Source organism: Pyrus communis, chromosome 16 (genome assembly GCF_963583255.1).
Source record: "Pyrus communis chromosome 16, drPyrComm1.1, whole genome shotgun sequence".
NCBI classification, from domain to species: Eukaryota; Viridiplantae; Streptophyta; class Magnoliopsida; order Rosales; family Rosaceae; genus Pyrus; species Pyrus communis.
In genome coordinates, this window is record NC_084818.1 from 1,120,483 (window position 1) to 1,137,670 (window position 17,188).

Sequence of the window (17,188 nt, forward strand, 5' to 3'; positions counted from 1 at the left end):
AGTATGGATCTCATTCTATACAGGAATATAATCAGAATTAGATTATAACATTAATTCTTAATCTTAGGAGATACAGTTGACTTTGAGATGACTCATTCTCTAACATCCCCGCAAATTGGACGCCGAAAGGAGACAAGTTTGGACCGGAGAAGAGGAAATTGCGGCTTATAAAGACATTTGGTCAATAGTTCAGGAACAATATGATAATCAGACTTAATATGCTCTATGCGAGCATGAAAAGCCAGATTGGCTGCCATGTAAGTAGCACTGAGATTATCACATAAAAGAGAAGTAGGCAAAGAGACCACACACCAAAGTTCACGGAGTAAGTAGGAGACCCAGAGGGATTCAAAATAGGTGTATATGCAGGATAAGCCTATAACATAGAGAGAATATGTGTATACCGGAGAAGATGAAGAATCTGGAGAAGGTCATCTTGTTCAGAATCCAATGGAAGGTCCTTTTGTAGAGAATTAAGATTAGAGTTCTTTCATCTGAGAATCAGAGAGAAGTCCTTCAGTTGTGAATGACTGATTCATCGATCAGAAGAACCTTGATAAATACCTGGTAGAGTATTTATAGAAACCTTGAGAGTCCTTGTACGGATGGTAGTCCTAATTAAATTAGTAGACTATTTAGGAGAGAATCTAAGATCAGATATCCAATACTCCTAGGATTACGTTGCCTAATCCACAAGATCTCCTAATTTGACTTGAGTTACGGTTTTCTTACTTAGGAGACAAGTAATATTTTCAATGGGCTTAAGCTTAGTGTGTCAGGCTAAGATTGTCGGACTATACTTCATGGGCTATGGGTATTAAGGATGTTGAGAATGTAGATCCCCAAGCCATACGACACCACGTAGAAGCGAGGACCCGAGAAAGCTTTACAATAAAAAAGGTAAGGGGGGAGGAGGAGAGGGATTGAGCGTAGGAAGGAAAGAGAAAGATAGAGAGAACGGCTGGTTGTAAATTAGGGTTGAGGTAAATTTTGTTGTTGTCGTGATCTAGAGAGAACAGAGAGTGGGAGAAGAGATCGGCAAATACCATGGTTGCTTTGGGTTGTTGGCAGTGAGAAAGGAAAGAAATCTGGAAGAAGCAGAGAGAAAAAGTAGGAGTGAATTGAGTGAAATATGAATAGTAGCGGATGCTGAAAATATCTTGTAGGGTTTGATAACTTTGTATTTTATATGGATGTGAAAATATATGTGGAATAATGCTATTAAATGTATGCAAAACTATTTTTGACAAAAAAAAAAAAAAAAAAAAAAAAAAAAGGGAGAGCAAAACTGAATCCTAAGTTAAAAAAACAAAACAATATGATTTTGGTGTCAAAATTTTTACAGTTAACACCAATGAATAGTGTTGAAAAGGGTTTAAGGTACCAAATTCAAACAATAGTGACACATACATTTACAAAGCCACTGATAGAATGGTGCCCCCAAATTGGTGCCCTATAGCACATTTTCTAGTAGTGTTCCGGTTCTTCTTGTCATCCACGGTGCCACATGTCATGCTCTAAAAAAATTATGATCCCACAATCAACGCTTCCACGTTATTGTTTGTCTCAATAGTTCCTCAACTTCTTGATGGTCAAGGACAACTTCACATCTTAGACCTATTTCAATTGGGGAATAAGACATCCATTGGCGAGTAAGACATCCATTGGCGAGTTCTATGCTCCAACGCTGGCAAGTGGTTGGTTGGGGTTCAGATGGGGCCCAAACGACCTTAAGGTTTTGTTCCTCCTCCATTCTACTCATGTTTCACACCTCACACAGATTCAACAACATATCACAATATTCGAAACACCTAAACACAATATAATTTGGAAAATAAACAGGTGCATGCTTGACCATCATCATGTGATTCACCAGCGTCATGAGCCAAATGATGAATCGTGTAGAATACGGGGCTTGAACGACCCTAACTACTGTCTAACCTGTGGTGGTATTCAACTATTCAAATGAATTATATTTGACTGTCAGATATTGATTATATTAAATACATATAAGTATTGTAGCCAACCATGTAAAATTATTGTTGAATTATTATTAAGGGACTACTTTTGGCACTCCACGAATATAATTGTGTACTCCTCATAAGAGTATTATATATATACATGTTGATTATATTAAATACATATAAGTATTGTAGTCAATCCCGTAAGATTATTGTTGAATTATTATTAAGGGACTACTTTTGGCACTCCACGAATATAATTGTGCACTCCTCATAAGAGTATTATATATATATATATATATATATATATATATATATATATATAATTTGGAGTGCAATTTTTGAAATGTTAATAACAATTCTTTTATTATTCATTATTGTTTTACATTATGCAAGGATGGATACTTGTTTTAGCGAAGAATGTCTGAAATATACCTAATAGCTGCTAGAACCAGATTTATATCTGATTTTATCTTGTTTAATTTGTTGGATCGAGGGGCTCATATTAGGGTTTAGGGTGAACGCATATGAATTTAATTTGTTGTTTGTTGCGTGTTTCCCGATTAATGGATGGACGTTCGAAATCAATGTGCAGCAGGGGCCTTACCTTGATAAAGGAGATTTGTAATGTGCACCAGGGGCGTTACCTTCCAATGTGGAACAGAATATTTGTGATATCATGCGTATTTGCTGTCTCTCTGGATCCCTTGTTCTTTTACGTTGTGATCATGGATCAAAATAACAAGTGCCTTCGAATGGACAAAACGTTGAGTATTATTGCTTGTCTAATGCGATCACTCACAGATGTCATTTTCCTGGTGCATTTAATATGTGAAATTTGTGACCGTGTTCAAAATCCAAAAAAAAATACCCTGAAAAAACTAGCCTCTTCAACGGCAAGTCAATGGAGGAGATGGTTGTGCTCCAGCTCACTCAAGAATGGGACGGCAGTGGTCTGCGGGCAAGCTCGTTCTGAACAAACTGAGGGAAGTTCAAATAAGAAATATAAAATCAGAAGGTTGATTGAGAAAATAGTTCGAGAGATACCGTGGTTATCTGTCTCCATTGTAATAGACTTTTTAGCTCTTATTCCCCTCCCACAAGTAAGAGAAAATAACTAAACTCTAGTTTTCTTTTTTGTGGCTAGTTGAAATTGATGGAGTTCTATGTTCTAACCCTTTTTTAACTTTTGGTTTTCTGCAGCTGCTGATAGTAGTTATGTTTTACACGATGAAAGGCTCAGGATTTGAGGAACACAAAAAGGTTCTGAATGTTTTTCTTCTCTGTCAATATTTTCCAAGGATTTATCGAATTTACCTATCGGCCAAGGAATTCAAAATTACTAATGGGATATGGGTTAAGGGTCTATACAACTTGTTTCTCTACATTCTTGCCAGCCACGTAAGTTTCGCATCAGTTTTCATTCTATTTTAGTACTTTGGTATTTACTATGTAATGTTGGATTATAGATGCAGTTCTTTTGAAATGTTAGACTAATTATCTGGTGTTCTGTGTTTGCATGTTATGGTTTTAGATACTCGGAGCTTTTTGGTACTTTTTTTCTATTGAACGAGAATTATCATGTTGGCACAAGGCTTGTGTAAATCATAGTATAGATCCTAGGGGATGTCTAAATACTTTCTATTGTGATAGCCGGAGCACTACTGGAAGAAATATAACATTTATAAACGAGCATTGCCCATTGGATACTCCAGATGGTGCTTTATCTCCATTTGACTTTGGAATATTTCTTGATTCCCTCAAGAATCAAAACACAGAGCAGATAAAGTTTGGGAAGAAGTTCTTTTACTCATTCTGGTGGGGCCTGCGAAATCTAAGGTTTGCATTATATCCATTGACAATCAATAATTTTTAGAAAATATGTAACGAGTAAAATTTTTGTGGTTATCTAATTCAGCAACATTGTCTAATATGATATCGTGTACCTTAATATTTTGCAGTAATTTTGGGACTAATTTGACAACAAGTACGTATGTGTGGGAAAACTTGTTTGCAATTCTTATTTCTGTCGTTGGCTTGCTACTGTTTTTATATCTCATTGGAAACGTGCAGGTTGATATATTCGGTCTCTCTGTAACTTTCAACAATTTTCCCGTGTTGGGACTGCTTGCAGAGATCATCCTTCTAGTATATTACGTAATTGTTTGATTTGTGGCGAGGCAGATTTATATGCAGATGGAAGCTCAAAAAACAGAGGAGATGAGAAAAAAGATTAATATGAAGAAGCAAGACGTAGAGGAATGGATGTCCAGAAATGAACTCCCTCAGAAAATAAGGGGAGAAATCTTGAGTGGCATAAAGCAAACATTGAAACAACACATTGACGCTGATCTCCATAAATTTCTGTTCTCTAATCTTCCCGGGAAAACCAGAAGATCTCTGAAGCATCATCTTTGCTTTGAAACACTTAGGAAAGTATGTTCCTCAACCTACATCTCTCACCATTAATTTATGGTATACATTGTTTTAAAATAAAATGACTTTAACGCCTCAAACTCAATTTCTTTCATATAAAACCCGACATGAACTTTTTACTCGAATAAAATCCAATGATTAGGCTCCACATAAGCAAATTCATTAATTATGTTTGACTTTACACATTTTAAAATTTTCAAATGCCTAAAATAACCTTTTTTGCATGTTTAATGTGCACAATTCAAACATATGCATATTTTAAGGAGGATTAATGATATTACAAAAATAAAAAAAATAAAAAGACACTAATATTCTAAATGCATTGCATATATGAGAATTCAAAATTTCCAAATTTGGTTGATTCATGTTTCTCTCACTCCATAAAATTTGCTTCTAATTTGGAAAGTTTTCTTAATCTTAAAAACATTTTTAAATGTCAATATATTTTTTTAGTGAAATAGTCTGTCTTTTAAAATATTTATCAATAAAATAATGTACCTTTTTTTTTTTTTTTTACCAACTATAAATTTTTACCATAATTTAGCTATCGTATCAAATTTGTGGAGTAATAATGTACCTATTATTTAATTTTTACAACACTAATGTATCTTAAAAAAATAATTTACTTATTGTTTAGTTTTAGCAAAAATAATTTACCTACTGTGTATAATTGGTGAAGCTAATGATGTACCTATTGTTTATTTTTTTTTAAATTAATGTACGTACAAAAAAAAAAAAAATTTATCTATTGTTCAAATTTTAGGATAAAAATTTACCTATTCTTATTTAACAATAATGTATCCACAATTTTATTTTTGTATGAATATAATTTACCTACTTTTAATTTTATACGAAACTAATTTACCCACTGTGATAATAATGTATCTACAATATTATTACCTTTTTTTTTTTTTTTTTAACAACAATAGTGTATCTACAATTTAGTTTTTGTATGAATATAATTTACCTACAATTTAACTTTTCAAAAAATGTATCTTCTATTTTTATGTTTTACAATTATATATATGTTTATGTGTTCGGAAAATAATTTATCTAAAGTTATATAGTTAAGAGATATTTTAATGAATTATATTAATTCATTATTAGACTGATAAAAGAAATTGTTAAAAAAGTTAGCCATAATGGTTTGTGGCATAAATTGTAAATAACTTATATTAATAGGTTACTTATTTTCTTATGTGGAAATTTATTTAAATTTTGGGTTTTTATTAAATATTTATTCATATGTGGGTTTTTATCTGAGATTTATAAGTTGTATGGGTCTATATCTAAACAACCCATGTTTAAATTACAATAAAGTTTATAGTTCAAAGTTATATAATAATGCCGAGTTAGTAAACTACACTGAATACTATAACTAGGTTAATTGCATCCATTTTTACTGCAATGTTGTTTTGATAATATATACTAGCATATGGGCACACACAAAGTGTGTGAGAAAATTTTTTATTTTTGTTTTTGAAATAGAAGGAGAGAGGAGAATGTGAGAGTGAGAAGATTTTATTTTTTATTTTTTAATTTTTTAATTAGAGATATGTTACGATTATATGTAGGTGAGACTTTGAAAAAAAAATAGCAGAATTTGGTTGTATGAAATTACATTTCTGCTCCATATTTATTATTCATATTTTGTTTTAATTAGAGTGTTAAACTGATAATTTTATAAGATTTTAGTTAATAATAAGTGTTTTATTAACTAGAAGAAATATGTGTGCACGCATGTGTTTAGGTAATAAAGCTTCAAGACATGAATAAAGATGTGTTAACGTTGATGTGCGAGCATCTAAAGCCAGTGAGATACATTGAGAACAGCTTCGTTTTACGAATGGGAGATCCAGTCGACTACATGTTCTTCATTACCAAGGGAACAGTGTGGATCTACGAATCGAGTGATGGTCAAACTGGGCAAGGAATCTCATCAATGGACACCAAGCGCCTCGGGAAAGGTCACTTTTACGGGGAAGAGCTTCTCGATTGCGCATCACACCGTTTCACAAAGCTTCCAGTCTCTAGCAAGCATGTCAAATGTCAGACAAAAGTAGAAGCATTTGTGCTCATGGCCAAGGACTTGGAAACTGTAGTTTCCAGGTACCCGCTACTGTGGCGGAAAAGCGAGAAGGTTTCTCAAAAGGTGGAGGACATAACTCATAAGGTGGAAGACATAGCAGCTTCTACCATAGCAAAAGTATACCGTCATCATCTCCGTCATCGTCATCCTCGTCTGACTCTAAAGGACACTAGACACTAGTTGAACGGTGGGTTGGAGCCTAGCATCCTAGGTGGGGGGTCTAGATGAACTAAGCAGTTTAAGCAAGTTTTTGTTATAATGGAAGGCACTAAACGCTTAATCTATCATAAACCCAATTAAATTTAATCTATCCATAACCTAATTAAATTTCTGATGTAGGTACTACAATAAGTATGGGCCCTGTATTAAACATGGATGTTGGTGGCTTCTCATCTATCAAAGCCACGCTTTATCTATTTTAATTAGGTTGCATTGTAACTATAATATATTATTACCAATGTAAGGTACCCTCCTATTTAAAGGAATCCATATGCAAGATTGAGTAGACAATTAGTGAATTAAAGTTAAATCTAAGAAGAAAGTGAGTTTCTCCTTCCTAAACAAGTATTTGGCTTGATCGTGTTGAGTGAATCCACGATTAGCGACATGAGTGAATTTATTGCCCCAGATCAAGTGATTCCTAGGTTCTATCTCCGTAGAGACGTCGAGCGAATCCGTTACCGCTGGTTGAGTGATTCCCAGGTTATCATCCCGGGCCTCCCTGAGACCCCTTTGGCTTCTTCTCCTGCATCAATTTCCCAAAACAATCGTTATGTTTTTGTTATTAGCACACCAAAGCAATTGGATACACCATTGTGTTACTGTTACTAGCACACCAAAACAGTCACAAATCATTATTTTATTATCATTAGAACGTCAACGTTTATCCTGCACTCATCATTTCCTTCTTCTTTTTTCCCCAAGAGTGAATGATGAATTATTTTGGCATGTCAATAACAGGTATCCGAAAAGGTCAGAATTTCGAGCATAACAATAACTTAAAAGCCTGATTCACAATTATAATTATTTGATCACCACAGTAAATTTCCAATAACATAATGTCAAGTGGCTATATTATCCACAAATAATTATTGGGGGAAGTGCTAAAGAACCCCATCTACACACAAATAAACCTAAATCCCACCAATGCCTCTGAAGGAAGAGCTCAAGAACCCCATCTACACACTTAACAAATTACCTATTTTCTATTTTTCCATCTGCTACTCAAGCAACCGATGTCGCTACTAATAACTACTACTCGCCGATTTGTCTTGCCCGTGTTGAAGATTCACGTAGTGCACTCACCTCCCTCCTCAAGAAAGGAGGCAACGCGAAGGCAGCTGAGTGCATCTGCCAAACAAACGACGACATTATTTTGCTTTACAAGTATATCCAAAGCAAAAGAAATGGATGCAAATATAGCAGATTACTACGTAAAATGAATCCTACCTCGGAGTTATAGAACTTAAGTTCTCTCTTATGTTTGAGAGCTCCTTCTAACTTCTCAATAGAATTGACGGGATTTTTGAAATCAACGGGAGGCCCCGCTGTTGAGCACAACAGAAAACCTATCCCACCACTGCACAAGAAGTAATCTCACAAGTAAGAATAATTTCATGACATCAACGCGGTCTTAAGAAGGATCAAGAATCAGCAGTTAAGCGAGGCGTTTAGTCTACTCACCGTCAATGCATAAATAATACAAGTTCACAGAGAAACTCGAGACTTCTTTGCCACATTAAAAAAAACACACATATATATATAGAGAGATTGAGAGCAAGAGTAGATTAATGCGTGAAGAGGAAAGTATTACCTTGGATACGTAGGAACACTCGCCCAAGCATAATTGACAGACCCCTTGAATGTTTGACGGCAAACAGAGATCATATCTTGAATAAGATGCGTATGGAGCCACATGCTCTCTGTCATGTTACAGAGAACACCACCAGGCCTTAATGCTCTAGCTATTGTCTCAAAAAATGGCTTCTCTACAAGCTCTTGGGCGTGACCTGCATCCAAAGGAAACCATACGTTTAAGCACTAGATTTAGAACCTTATTATGGGGGGCACAGAAAATAGAGAGTAACGAGAAACAAGCATGTCCTCCGTAAGATTTATACGAACAACAGCTCAAAGACATCTCTGTATGCTCACAAATCAATACGACAAAAATTTGAAGTCAGCCAGCCAAAAAATGCATGGCAAAACTATTGTAAAGAGAAAAATCATACCGACAGGGTCTGACGAATCAACAATTACAGCATCATACTTCCCTTCAGGTACAAGCCTTAAGAATTCAGTAGCTGACATGCATTTAAAATGAGATATAATGGGACAGCCAGCCAAATACAAAGTCAATTTGATTTTACCAATTGGATCAACAAATAGTAAGTATTAAACCTACCATCAGCTACATGAAGGTGGACGCGAGGATCCTGAAATCCAACGGCTAACTGAGGGAAAAACTTCTCGGACACCTACAAAAAGCCAATCAAAAGAAAACAGATAGTCAGCTCAAATTCTTAACAATCAAATACACAAAGGAGTACTTACACCACTTACATCTATAACCATCTTATCTATCTCACATATATCAATATGCTCAACAGAAGGATGGCGAGAAACCTCCCAAAGAACCCCACCATCACAACCACCAACAACCAGAACCTGCATCGAAAATCATATAGCACTTAGCACTGTCGCTGCAATAAGAAAACAATAACAACTTTATGAGGGCATAAATGCTTCTCATTTTCACTTCTAATTTCTATCACTATATTCCAAGCACAAAAGTAGATCAAACTGCAATCACCAGGTTGTAACCAAGTCAAATTATTATAAAGATGTGGGCTTTTAAATTTCATAATAACACCATTCCACATTCGACATTCTATTCTCTGCCGACTAGGGAAGCTGGTTCATAGTGCAAATGGTCATCTACAGGATAACTTCAGCCAAATCCGAAGTTTGGCAGAGCAGTACCATTGTGCAGATATGGTTACAAAATCATGCATCCAAGTCAAGCCAAAATGAGGCAGAATAATAGAATTTTATGGGCTAAACACCATATGTGATGCCTGGCTGGTAACAAACAAGGGATCTCTAAATGATGTTCAGATAGCCTTTGCAATTCATACTACGATCAGCAACATGACCATGAGCTCATGTATTCGGGTTCTGCTCAATATTGCAGTGAAAACCATCTTAAGCTTTCAGAGAATATGCAAAAGAAAAGTGCATGAAGAACATTCAAACTCTATTCAAATCCCAGATAAATGAAATCAAAGCAAAAAATTGATTTCAATCTAGTTATACTATGTGTTCTCATGGTCATGGGTGATCGTGATCAAGAGATCAGGAGATTCAGCAGACTTTACACACACACACAACAAAAAACATGAGGGAGGGATGGATCATGTATAATTACTCTCTTGGGGGAGGAAATTGAACAAAGAGGTAGATGTGCTATCATCTCCTGGTATGCACATTCATCTTTCTCACTCAGCTGGATAATGCCATCAAGAACAAGCACTTTTCCATATATTGAGGACTGGATAAAAAGGAATTCATAAATAAGATTTAGAAAAGGAATGCAAGGGAGATAAACAAGCAAATTAAAATGTCTTAAGACAAAAATGACAAACCTCAAACACCAAAATCTCTTGGAACTCTGATTTTCCCCTATACAGAATATTTTCTACTTTCAGTGAATGAGCTTTACCTGAAAAATAATAATAATAATAATAACAAATGGATAGCTAAAGGATTTCTAAATTGAATATTTTTTTTTGCATATATAATCTTTAGAAAATAATAAAACAAATGAAGAGTTCTATTTTTTATATAATAATAAAAATTCTTTAATTATAAGTAAGAGAAAAATAATTTCCAGTAAAAGACAAGCATTATCAAGTCGCACCATTATCTATATTTTTTATGTTAATTAAATGTTGTTGGTCCATTGTGGAGAAAATTGCTTTTTTTTTTCCGATAGGTGAGTAATTAAACCAAAGAAGGAGTCTCAGATATTTTGATGGACTTTGAGGTGACAACTGTGCAGCCAACTACCGTATTTCTGTGAGACACGTATTTTTATTCTCCAAAAGATGTAACTGAGAATTTTGCTGTCATCATTAATCTAATTAATCAACTACTTTTTTTTCTAGAAAATCGACATTATATTATTAGCTAACAAATAGAAATACATTAGATGTGAACTGAAAATCAAACAAAGAGGAAAAATTGAAGGAATAAACGAGTCAAACTATATATAAAGTTAGATCATTTAACTACTCCTGTAATCTTGTTCTCTTAATCGTAAAACGGTCATAAAGAACCAAGATCCCGAGATATGGTCATCAATTACAAAAGTAGATTACTTTATTTCCGCTCAAAACAATAAAAGACTAACTCCCCGATAGCAGTGTGTTTGTTTTCATGCAACAAGTTTTCCACAACTAAAACCAAAATACATAACTCGATTATCTTTTTAAGGCTCCTAATGTGGTCCATTGGTTCCTTATGGTGATTTGGAAGAATTGTCTATGACGACTTTGTCAAATGTGGTTTATATGTGCATATATTTATCGAGAAGAAAATCAGGTTGCTGACTCTTTAGCTTCATTTGGGGCAGATATTTATGCATATCGTTGGTGGTCTACGGTTTCAGATTTTGTTGTCTCAACCCATACCTATGACATTTCATTTCGCCCATATTTTTGGTTTTGGTAATCATTTTCTCGTTGGGGGGTTTTGGTTTAGTTCCCCCGCTTGTATTTTTTCTTGTACTTTCCAATATATTTCTTAATAAAAATAGTGGAGGAGGGAAGGATGGAGGGTTTCTAGGTGTAATGGTCATTACCCTTGCGGAGAAAGATAGGTGTTTCGCACGTGATCATTGCTGAATAGCTAATCTCGTGTAATCTTTCTTCATTGAACATATAAAAAAACACACACACACACACAAACAAAAAACAAAAAAAAACACACACACACACACATGTGACAGAGATCACTTAAATAGGATAATGTGTGTCCTCTCACACCAAGTTTGACTACCCCTGTTAGTCACACACGAGAGATATAGTAATGCATTTCCTATTAGTCACACACGAGATATAGTAATGCATCAGTCCTCTTGCATCAAGTTTGAAATCTCTTTATAAATCACACAAATAACTACGTCCGTTAAATGAAGTAACGTGCCCGTTCCTTGCACTAAATTCTGAATCCCCTGCATGGTTGTTCAAACTTTAACACCGTCATTTAGTAGCCGTTTAATCTATCCACATTTATGCCAAATTAGAGGTCCTACATCCCATGTGAATGAAAGACAGAAATTAACTTTACCATATTCCGTGGAAATGCCAAGATTCTTATTTCCAACGACAATTGTCAATCGATCTGGACACTGGCTCCCCTAAGTATTGAATGCACAAAATTTCACGCCTTAAGCTGCCATTTCAATCCAATATTAAGTTATAAATGGAAAGATTTTTTTAAAGTGAGACTCTTTATGAATTTCTTTACTATTTTATAGTTCAATGTCAATTTTATGTTTCTGTTAAAAAAAAGTCGATACTTAATACTACGGTCTAGTGGTATTCTTTCTCACTTGTAAGTGAGATATCTTAGATTTGATTCTCACCAAAAGCGATTTTGAACCATATTATTGCTAGCTCATTGTGAGGCTAAGCCTACCCTCTTAGATAATATCGATTTTTCAAAACAAAAAGAAGTCAATTTTATACCAATATTATAAAACATTGTGTAAAAAACATGAAGTATTAAAGTGTCCATAGAGAGTCTGACTTTTGATAAAATATCCTTAACATTTCTCGTGAATAGCAATTTACATTTCATGACTTAAAACGAGTTTATGTTGTTATTATTATTATTATTATTGTTGTTGTTGTTGTTGTTGTTGTTGTTGTTGTTGTTGTTATTTTCAATGTACTAATAGTTTTGAATTTGTCTAATTTTTTATAAGAATGATTTATAAATGATAAATTGAAATATAAATGATCCTTCAAAAAGGTTACGAAGTGATAATCACATGCAAGAAAATGTTTCAAAATGGGTGTCAAAATTGGTGTCCTCGGATCCTCTGTGTGTGTATATATACATACATATTTTTTTTCACTGGAAATTCTATATAAACTCATATAATCTCACTATACACATAACTTACTCTTTACACCTATATTATTTTTAAGGAGAAACTTGAAATAAGTCCAAATTTGTAAACAATTACTAGATATAATCCAATTTTATTTAATTATTGATTTAAGTCCAGTGACTTATTGTCCACGTCATTTTATTTTCATTTTTTTGTCAAAATTACCCCTCTGTTAACATTATCCTTTAATTCTAGATTTACTTGTATTATGAAATTAATTATTTATCTTTAAATAATCCCCTACTTGTAGAATTAGTTTTAAAGTATATATATTCTTCCATAACTCCCGTATACAATTTGTGATGTGTTCTCCGATCCCCTTCCTTCTTGTTTAGTCTTCTTCTTTCAAGTTTTAAAATTTCCAGAAAAATGTTCTCTTCCCAGGATAAATTAAACAGCCACAGCCCACAGGTATAAGGAAATTGAAACCAACATCCTGCTCAATAAGAATGTCTCAATTCAAAAGGAATGAAAAGGCCAAGCCTAACATAACAGATACTCAACTACTCTAAAATTAGAAACAATAAAACTTGTCAACACTGAAACAACCGGTAACTTCGGGCTGAACAAATTCCAAACCAGGCAGATGGATCCGAGTCAACATCTAGGATACTAAACCAACTCATTCGCCTTATGAAATTCAAGTATAGTGGTTGTCAAGATGTATAAAATCTACACTGTTGGGATCTAGCATATAGAAACTAGAACGAGCAAAAAAAAAAAAAAAAAGTTTCACCCTTTCTATAACCAGAACAAAGAAGATCCTAGTTTTGTGGAAATCGATAACATCACACAAGATTATGTAGAGGAAAACTTGTGTCCATAGCCCATCTTCAAAATACAGAACCGCAAGATAGATGTTGTATATTTTGTTTATCTACCTGTATTATATATTTCTGTAATGAATTTATTTGTATATTTTGTTTATTCTACCTGTGTTATAGATTAATTGTATTTTATCTACCTATACTGTCACATCCCAGCCCGGGGGGGGGACCACTTCCCGGGCCTGTTCCACCACCATAGCACGATATTGTCCGCTTTGAGCCCCAACCACGCCCTCACGGTTTTGTTTCTGGGAACTCACACGAGAACTTCCCGATGGGTCACCCATCCTGGAAATGCTCTCGCGCGCTACTCGCTTAACTTCGGAGTTCCCATGAAACCCGAAGCCAGTGAGCTCCCAAAAGGCCTTGTGCTAGGTAGGGATGAGAATATACATATAAGGATCACTCCCCTGGGCGATGTGGAATGTCACATATACGATATGTTTTTGCTCATTAGTGTATCTATATCACATATTATTTCGTGTTATCTATCTATACGATAGGTTTTTATTCATAGTCGACCTATATCATAGATTAATTAATATTATCTACCTACATCACAAATTTTTTATCTACCTCGACAACGTTTCTTTTAATTTTTGATAAACTTATAAGATTGGTTGTAATGTGTTTTTAAAATGTTTTTAATTAGAAAATGGGTAGATAAAGGTATTTGAATATTCAAATTTTAAATTTTTTAAATTCAAAAATAAAGAATTTAAATATTTTTTATTTTCAAGGGGCAAAATAGGTGTAATAAAAAATCAAATAAAATTGGATCCAATCCGAAAACAGGTGAATTTTTTGGACCTGGATCAAACTACCCCTTTTAATTCAACTATCAAGCTCTCTTTAAACTCAAGTTACTACCTAAACTACTCTCACTGCCTCACAAACCCAATCTAATACGTAAGTTTATCTTTACAACAAATTAAAAAAATAAAAAACCAAAATCTAATGTTGAAACAGATAAAGAACATGGAACGGCGTAGGAACATTTCGTTGCTCTTTTTTTTTACGGAATCAACGCAAATTTGAGGTATTGAATTTATTATAGGGTGCTTTAGATTTTGGTCCTTACAATTCATTATTTCTAGATAAAAACTCATCTATCTTTAAAGATTCAGTTTAAGCCCAAATTTAAAATTTGCAAACATATAGGAACACTATTGACATATTAATACAATTTATTTACACTCATGTCACTCATACTTTATGGTCCCTTTTCCAAATTCCTAAATTTATGCCAAATGAAAAGTAGTAGAAAAAGTGAAATAAAATAAAAAAAGTGTTTGCATTAACCGTATCTATGTCAAACTAGAAAAGTAGTTTTTTTTTTCGTGATATATTTTGTAGCAATTTTATCCATATTAATTGGTAGGTAAATTAGTTTGTTCCAATTATTTTAAAAAAAAAAAAAATACTACACCTATATTATATATTTTGAATCAAATAACATTCCTCTAACTTGTAGGTAAATTATTTTCTAGGATAAAGTACAAAAAACTACCTCATCTATGGGTCAAATGACACTTTCATACCTCATCTTTTAAAATTGACAATGTCATACCTCATCTTACGAATTTGTGTCAATGTTATACCTTCCGTTAGCTTGGCCGTTTATTTCTCAGTTAAATGCTGACGTGGCTTGATTCGGGACCCATTTTTATTAAAAAAATTAATAAAAAAATTATTAAAAACAAAAAAAATCATTTAATATTATTTAAATATTAAAATAATAATAAAAAGTTATTTAAAAAAAAAAAAAAAAACCAACATCAATTCGTCCCTTCCCCCCTCTCTCTCTTCTCCCCATCTTCATCTTCTTCCCCTTTCTGCAACTGCAACCCAGAAAAACAGAAGAGAAAAAAAAAAAAAAAAAAAAAACCCAGAAAAGAGACTTGCTTTTTACGAGGAGTTGAGCTTACCAGCGGCCTCCATGGCAGCAAGCAGTTCCTTCTTCTTAGGGACCCTCTTGATGTCGATTTTGATGTCAGTGAGAGAAAGTCTCTTGAAATTCATTTGGGACCTCACCATATCAGGGGCATCAACCAGAGCCTACAGAGAATTACCAGAGGATCAAAACGCTGACGTCAATGCAGAAAAAACATCACAAATACATTGAAGATATGACAAGACCACCATCATACAATTACAGATGGGCAGATATCGATTTGGTTCTGATTGGAGCCCAATCAACACCAATTCAAAATTCTACCGTTGTGATTTATCACACCAAATAAATACAAGTTATACAACCCAACAAAATTCGGGTCAGATTGGATTGGCAATCACGTTATAATCTGCACTCAAACGAAAAGTTTAGATCTTAAAAATTTCTCACATGGGTGTGGAGGGGAGAGGGTGGGTGCGAGGGGGGCAGACGAACTGGGTATTTTTTTTTTCTCTCTTCTTCTTCTTCCCTCTTCTTCTTCTTCTTCTGCAGGTTGGGTGGGTGGGTGAAGGGTTTCCCGTTGTTTTTTTTTTTTTTTCTTCTTTCTTCTTCTGCTTCCCTCTTCTTCTTCTTCTTCTTCTTCTTCTGCGGGGTGGGTGGGGGGGGGGGGGTTTTTTTTTTTTTTTTTCCTTCTCTCTTCTTCTGCTTCCCTCTTCTTCTTCTTCTTCTTCTTCTGCAGGGGGACGAACTGGTTTCCCGTTGTTGTTGTTGTTTGTTTTTTTTTTTTTTTTGTTTCCTTCTTCTTCCTCCTCTTTTCTAGGTTGCAGGGGGTTGTTTGTGGTGGGGGGAGGGGGGATGAACTGGGTTTGGTTTGGTTTGGGTTTTTTTTTTTTTTTTTTTTTTTCTCTTCTTCTTCTTTCTCCTTCTTCTTTTCTGGGTTGCTGTAAGATGATGGGGAAGAGAGAGAGGGGAGATGCACGAAAGGAGAGGTTTGTTTTTTTATTTTTTTATGTACTTTTTTATTATTATTTTAATATTTAAATAATATTAAATGATTTTTTTTGTTTTTAATAATTTTTTTATTAATTTTTTAATAAAAATGGGTCCCGGATCAAGCTACGTCAGCATTTAACTGAGAAATAAACGGCCAAGCTAACGGAAGGTATAACATTGACACAAATTCGTAAGATGAGGTATGACATTGTCAATTTTAAAAGATGAGGTATGAAAGTGTCATTTGACCCATAGTTGAGGTAGTTTTTTTCTACTTTACCCTATTTTCTATGTATTGTTATATATGTTAGACATGTTTTGTTGTTGTATAAACATGAGTGGAACATAATATTGTTGATTTTATACATCAAACTGCATTTCTTTTGTTATAGGTAAATTATTTTCCATGTACAAGTACTTATGTTAGGCAAGTTTTGTTATTGGTACATGCAATATTTTGTATCTTTGTAAAGAAAGATGTTACATTACACCCATGGTATAATTGTTGTAGGTAAATTATTGGAAATTAATTTGTAGTTAGGTAATGAACATTTTGCATCATTGGAAAAGAATATTTCAAAGAGTAGGTAGGTAAATTAATTTGTTCTAATTATATATACAAAAAATTACACAACACCTAGCTATATTTAATTTTTCCAATTATTAAAAAAATTTATACTACACCCAACCAAATAACATTTCTCTAACTTGTAGATAAATCATATCAAGAACATGTAGTCTGGCAGCCGGAGTCACCTAACGTGACCTGTACGGCTGCATCTAGAGCTCAAATCTCAATATCAATAACTA

At 33.9% G+C, this 17,188-nt stretch overlaps 2 protein-coding genes across 2 annotated transcripts; one reads left to right on the top strand and one right to left on the bottom strand.

Moving 5' to 3' along the window:
* Nucleotides 1-2,527: 2,527 nt before the first annotated feature.
* LOC137721049 (cyclic nucleotide-gated ion channel 1-like) lies at nucleotides 2,528-6,666 on the top strand. Its single transcript, XM_068460170.1, has 6 exons — nucleotides 2,528-3,064; nucleotides 3,165-3,362; nucleotides 3,496-3,800; nucleotides 3,923-4,034; nucleotides 4,146-4,397; nucleotides 6,148-6,666. Exons 1-6 carry the CDS (start codon nucleotides 2,528-2,530, stop codon nucleotides 6,664-6,666), a joined length of 1,923 nt encoding a protein of 640 aa, XP_068316271.1.
* An 858-nt stretch (nucleotides 6,667-7,524) lies between these two features.
* LOC137721004 (spermine synthase-like) lies at nucleotides 7,525-10,209 on the bottom strand. The gene is made up of 8 exons (XM_068460132.1): nucleotides 10,131-10,209; nucleotides 9,914-10,036; nucleotides 9,049-9,153; nucleotides 8,891-8,963; nucleotides 8,718-8,789; nucleotides 8,300-8,495; nucleotides 7,936-8,065; nucleotides 7,525-7,836 (listed from the first exon to the last, which is right to left on the bottom strand). The coding sequence occupies exons 2-8, from the start codon at nucleotides 9,956-9,958 to the stop codon at nucleotides 7,741-7,743; spliced, it is 717 nt and encodes a 238-aa protein (XP_068316233.1). The 5' UTR covers nucleotides 9,959-10,036; nucleotides 10,131-10,209; the 3' UTR covers nucleotides 7,525-7,740.
* Nucleotides 10,210-17,188: the final 6,979 nt, after the last annotated feature.